Source organism: Rutidosis leptorrhynchoides, chromosome 5 (genome assembly GCF_046630445.1).
Source record: "Rutidosis leptorrhynchoides isolate AG116_Rl617_1_P2 chromosome 5, CSIRO_AGI_Rlap_v1, whole genome shotgun sequence".
Classification (NCBI taxonomy): domain Eukaryota; kingdom Viridiplantae; phylum Streptophyta; class Magnoliopsida; order Asterales; family Asteraceae; genus Rutidosis; species Rutidosis leptorrhynchoides.
Genome location: NC_092337.1, coordinates 316,123,425 through 316,129,806, shown reverse-complemented (window position 1 = coordinate 316,129,806; position 6,382 = coordinate 316,123,425). Strand labels below are relative to the sequence as shown.

The window sequence follows — 6,382 nt, the reverse complement described above, 5'->3', positions numbered from 1 at the left end:
CACCGCATGCTTGGGGTACCCTTCAGAAAGTCCTTCACAGTAAAACCAAAAAGATCAACATCAAGAGAAAGATTATTGACAGTAGCAAGATGACGGACATATATTAAAGTTTTAATGAGGTTAGGAGCATAAAGAACATTCCATAAATAAAGAGGACGAGTAGAAGATGAGATTTTAGTGTGGCATGTCCCAAATATAGGAATACATGTACGGCTGTACCATTACCAATCGTAATTGTGTTAGAAAAGCTCGAAGGAAAATAATAATGGAGTTTACCTAACGAACCGTCATGTGAGAAGTGCCGCCCTTGTCCATGTACCAATGTTCATCCGGAGCATTAAGATTCATTATGTACATAACTTGTTCAATATCAGTGGGAGTAGAAGTTACCAAACTCACATAATTGGGCTGCTGTGTGGTCTTGGGCCTGGGCCGAGAAGGCCTGATTGACTGTTGATGTAATTGTTGTTGTTGTTGTTGGCATACTTGGGCCAGGAAACAGGAGGGTGGGGAGAAGGAGCTGCGGCCCAAGGCTGAGTCCAAGAATTGATCCAATAATTTGGTCCATTATTCCAACCAGAAGCATTGGATTGATAATTATTGTAAGATGAATTTCTGCCACGGCCCCGATTGTGGTAATTTCGACCTCTATAATTCCCACGACCACGTTCGTGGGTCTGAGGGTTTTGTGGACGTGGTGTAAACTGAGTAGCATGTAGCGATTTAGGCTGTGATGATTGTGTAGTGTTGGAATTCGAAGTCAGTAAAGCAGTACACAAAGATGGAGCTTGTTTGTTTTTGCGATATTCCTCTAAGATCAACATAGTCCTAGCCTCGTAAAACGCGGGCTGATTGTCACGATGCGTGATGATGGATTGCAGACCATCATACGAATAATTAAGACCGGTTACAAGTTGCAGAACTAGGCGATCTTCTTCAATTGTTTGTCCAACATTGGCTAGTTGTTCGGATAAAATCTTTAATTCTTGACAATAAGTCGAAGCATCGGTGAAATTTTTGATACGGGTATTGGTGAGTTGATGCTGAAGATGAACTACTCGTGAATGCTTATTGTCATGTAAAATATTCTTGAGACGTTCCCATGCCTTTTGTGCGGTCGACTCAGGCTTGAAAATTGTACGTAGAAGGTCGTGATAAATTGTGCCATAGATTAATTGTAAAACAATGGCATATATGCGATCCCATGCAGCAATAGATTCAGTAGAAGGAGTAGGATCAGATATGACATCAGAAGTTGTAGACGAGGATGCAGATTCCATTTGGGAAAATATGTGATCAAGAACATCGTATGCCCGGCAGTGAATCTGAAAAAGACCTGCCCAAAAGAAATACTGACTTTTCTCCATCTCGAGAGTAATAGGGATTAGATTTTTAATATTGTTGACTGTGATAGCCAGATGAAACTTTGATGTGGACATGTTGTTTGTTGAGAGATATCATAAGTTTCAAAGATGACGAAAGCAACAAAGGTTGCAGCAGAAACAGAATGAATAGAAGGAGAAAACGATAGAATAAAACCTAGGCGTGTGATACCATGAAAGTTATACAAGTCGTGCTTTTCTCATTAACCTTAAAAGATATATATACAAGAGATAAAACTTGCCCACCAAGCTAGGAAACTAGAATCCGTTTTACAATACAATTATTTACCTTACCATATCTAAACAATGGAATATATTATCACTATATATAAAAATATATCGGTTATTAAGTCGCCACAGGGAATTGTTAGGTTTTTTGAAGCTTTCTCTACTTTCTCTTAATCTTTCTAATTATCCATATTGTGGAATTGATTCGTACTATGATTAGTACATTTCAGTTATCTTATTTTGTCTATAAAGTATGAATTCCATTTGTGCTTATCATTTGAGTGAACACCGCTTTTATAGAAAGTAGGAAAAACAGTTAATGAAATGGATTGAAACTTACTTTCAAGTGAGTAATGAACTGATTATAACATCAAAAAGTTTAATAGAGTTAGAAAGAACAACAAGGTGTTGATGCATGTGGTGACCTGATTTCTCTTAAGGGAGGTCAGAGGTTCGACTTTCAAGTGCTGCAAAAATATTCTTTATGGTTACCCGCCCATTTTATGGGCCTCGAAAATTTCAGACGTTTATGCGTTTGAGCCACACCTGAGAGGTTTTATCACATGCAATGCCCGAATGAATTCATCGTGGGGTTTTCTCATGAGGGGCGGCAGGCCTGTAATGTTCGTCTATGGAAATGATCGGATGGGTAGGTTCTGACATCGTGTTCAGACCTCCGTCAGTGACTTCTAACTGCTGTTAAAAAAATAGAGTATTAGAAAGTGTTACTGTACTATGGAGTATAAGTTATTTATGTTATCTTTATCTAATATATAACTCCATCTGTTTAAAAAAGTGTCTCGTATAATTTTTTTATTGGATTCAAAATGGATGTAATAAATGTTACGTTTGCCTTTATATTTAAAATAACTTTTACTGTATTTATTTAAAATATGAGTGATTGAGTAATAGATGAAGGTTTGCCCAACCATTTATTCCCTTCGTATGACTCTTCTACTCCAGGTTTTTCGAGTTCGGCTCAAGGTTTTCCTGCTTCTAAACCACCTGGCATCGGCAATACTTTAGGTGCGGCTTCGTTTCTGGAAATGTGTCTTCAGTTTCCAATAACCAAACCGTATTTATCGGACGAATTGGTAAGAATGTTTCTAGGCATTTGATAGAATCGGTTTTTGGCAAATTTGGGTCCTTATCGGAAATCAAGTATTGGCCGTCAAGGAGATACTCATTTATTTCGTACGTTGATGGTGCCGACGCTTTAAAGGCTATCTCTGATCTAAATGGGTCTACTGTTTTTGGCCGACCTATTTTTGTTGGACGACCGAAACGTTTTTCAAGGTGTAACGATCGTCCGAAAACTCAAGTAAACAGTCAGCTCAGGTGCAAACTTCGGCCAAATCACTTTTCACATCTACGGTTCAACGTGTTGTTTTATTGCTTGACATCGTCTCTTTGGTGGACACGAAGGTATCATCTTTTTTGATTTTGTGCAATGCCCACGTTAATCATATTAGTTTATTCAATCCTTACGGATGTTAGTGCATTTGCGGTGACCAAGTTAGTTTCGATAATATCATTAAAGCTAACTCGACTGATTTTGTGATGGTTGCTCCATTTGAGGATTTGGCCGATATGTTTTTTTCGGTTTGCCTGGCTTGAAATTACGGGTATTCCTGTGAAGTGCGCTTCAAATGAAAGTGTTCTAAAAGTAGCTGAGCTATTTGGTGAGGTAATTTCAGTAGCTTGTTCCTCGTCGTCTTTGGATTGTGTTGGTTCATTTTTTGCTTTTGTATAATCGACAAAAGTTAAACATATCCATGATTTAGTCAATGTCGATTTGGAGGATAAGAAAAGTTTACGAGATGTGAAGTGTGGGTATCAGGGGTTTCAGATGTTTCTAATTTGAATCGGGATTTGTTTAAGTCTTTTGATCAGCGATTACTTCATTCTACTAATCGTTTTGTTGTGTCAAATGGGTCGGTAACGGATGGGGATGTGGTTCGAAATGAAGGGGTCCCTAGTAGACATCAATATGTTGATGTGCATTTGAAAAAGAATTCGGAAGGAGCTGTTTTTTCAATGAACTTGGAATCGATTTGTGAAAAATTAAAAGGGCCTATTGTAGTTGCTGGTATTATTTCAACCCTAGATGAGCCTGCTACAGTTTTTGGTTATTCACCGGTTTTTCCACATGGTGTTGATTCAGTCAGCATGCCTGGAGTGATCGAAAGCCATGCGGATTTAAGATTTGCTTCAGTGAATTTTACTAGTTTTAGTCAATTGCTCCCAAAATGTATTGATCCGAATGTTAGCTTTGATCTCAATGGATCAGCAGGGCCTGAAAGCCATGTGTCAAAGGGCGGGGGTATTAATGGTTCATTTATCGGATTCTGAAGTGTGTTGCGATAGCTCAATACAAGTGACTGTAAGTAGCCCCATGATTGTGTCTGCTGCTCCTGTTTCTGCTAACAAAGATACTACTGCTGTTTCTGTTGACAAAGATGGGCATGGGCCTGTGTTAGGACAGGCTACTGTTGTTATTTCTGATATCCACGATGGGCCGGGTACCGGGCCTGTAATCGACCCAGTCGTTGTGGATGCTTCTGTTGACCTCTCGAATAGCAATGAAGACAACATGATGTTTGCAATTAGATTGGATAGATTGAAGAATGAGAAGAAGAGGAGGAAAGAAGCAATTGCGGCTTATAAGCTTAAAGATAATGTTGACGACTTGGACTATGGGGACGCAATTCAAAGTTTGTTTATGGGTCCCTAAGTTGGGAAAATGGGCGATTCATCGGTGGTCGGGCGAGGAAATATGTCCACAAAGGCCTTTGCGGCTTTTGATGAAATGATGACACGGTTGGCCGGGGAGAGTGCACTGGGTGATGGATCCGCCAATGTGTTATCTTACAGGATAGAGAGTCGGCTGGGGAAGAATTCCTTGAAATAGACGGTTAACTGTAAATTGAAAAGAGCGGGTCCTAGAGGTTAAGTAGTCGGGTCCGTCCTGTGTTGTCTGTGTGACGACCCGAGAATTTCCGACCAAATTTAAATTTGAATCTTTATTCATTTCGACACGATAAACAAAGTCGATAATATTGAGTCTCAAAAATCTTGGAACTATGTTTACATATTCAACTATCATTTGACCTTGGACTATTCCCGACGATTCACGAACAAGTGTGTGTAATTAATAATGTAAAATAAAATACAAGATAATTAAGTATAATTTAAAATAAATTTATATACATACACATATATATAATTGCTATTAATAATTATTATATTGTAATATATATATGAAATATATAAATGATAAAGATTGAATATGTTATTATATAAGTAATACATAATTAATGAAAAGTAAGATTAATATATTACATGTAATTTCAAGATAAAGTATAAATGTTATATTAACAACATGAGCATTAAATTCCGTATTATTTTTAATAGTAACATTAATATATGTATCATTTATAATATTTAATCTGATATAAATTATATATATGCATATAATATTTGATAAATATAAAAGTTATGATAATATTATTAATACTATTATCATCATTAATAACATTAATATTATTGTAACTAATAAGAATATTACTAGTTTTTAAAAAAAAAAAAATTTATTATTATCATTTATTGTAGTAGTAATATCATTCTATTATAAATTTTCATTTATTATTATAAGAAATTATTAATAATAATATTATTAATAATATAATTATTAGAATTGCTAATAGTATTAATATGATTATGTTAGTTAAAAAAAATATAGAAACTAGATATATACGTACAAAATATATACAAACAACATATATAAATACAGATATATGAAGATAAATACATATAATTATATAAAACACAGATGTATATATATAAATACATATATAGAAGTATATATTTATATAGAAGGCGATTAAATATACAAATAAAGAAAAAATACCGTAATCTGTTTTACATCCTTATCATGCTTTATTAAACTTTGTCTGTTGTTCCCATATTATTAGATATCAAATCTGGATCGTACGAAATCAAGGTCATTACATATCTGCTTTGTTCCCTTTTGTTTGTACGTTTTTTTTATTTCCTTTAGTTATTTATTTTTTTCCCTTTCTGTATATGATGATCTTTTATGTCGAACACCAATTGGTGATAAAACAATCGATTTTCAGTTTCATTGGAACACTTACTCGTTTTCACCCCCTTCTGAATCAATTACAATTATTTCATAATAGATTACAATCACTAATTTCATCAAATTTTATTTCCATTAACGAACACCTCTGTTCTTCATTAATTTTGTCAAAACTCGAATTTGAACGAAATTTCAAAATGTAAAAATGCAAAGTTATTAGGAATCGTTCATTTACACTTTCTGCAAAGTTTCAAGGTTCAATTTTTCATATCGACTTCTAATTTTGAGGTCAAAGTTTCTAATTAAAAAAAGTCAACAAGTGTTCTTCAGTCGAATTCGTGTTTACTGGTAAGATTTAAGTTAAATTGGTGTTTGATAAAGTTTTTAGAAACAATTTGGAACCTATTTCATGTTTTAACTTTGGTCTAAAACCCTCTGGAACTCGAAAATCAATTTGAGGTTCATATTTTTTTTTTTTAAACCGCTAACAGCAGCAGTCTTTTTATTAGTATTTTTTTATGATTTCGTTTTTCTGTTAATCAGTACACCTAAGGCTAAATGTTTCTGTTTCAACTCAAGTTATAAAATTAGCTGGAAATTCAATATTTATGGAGATTGATTTGTGTCTAGTTGATTGAATTTGGAAGATGAAGAGGAAACAGAAAACAAG

General features: G+C 34.8%; 1 protein-coding gene across 1 annotated transcript; it reads right to left on the bottom strand.

Moving 5' to 3' along the window:
- Positions 1-395: 395 nt before the first annotated feature.
- Positions 396-1,439, bottom strand: LOC139849507 (uncharacterized). The gene has a single exon (XM_071839158.1). The coding sequence runs from the start codon at positions 1,437-1,439 to the stop codon at positions 396-398; it is 1,044 nt and encodes a 347-aa protein (XP_071695259.1).
- Between the last annotated feature and the right edge of the window lie 4,943 nt (positions 1,440-6,382).

What these genes read in the sequence shown, in the direction of transcription:
- LOC139849507 (XM_071839158.1), bottom strand. Translation starts at nt 1,439, where the DNA reads ATGTCCACATCAAAGTTTCATCTGGCTATCACAGTCAACAATATTAAA.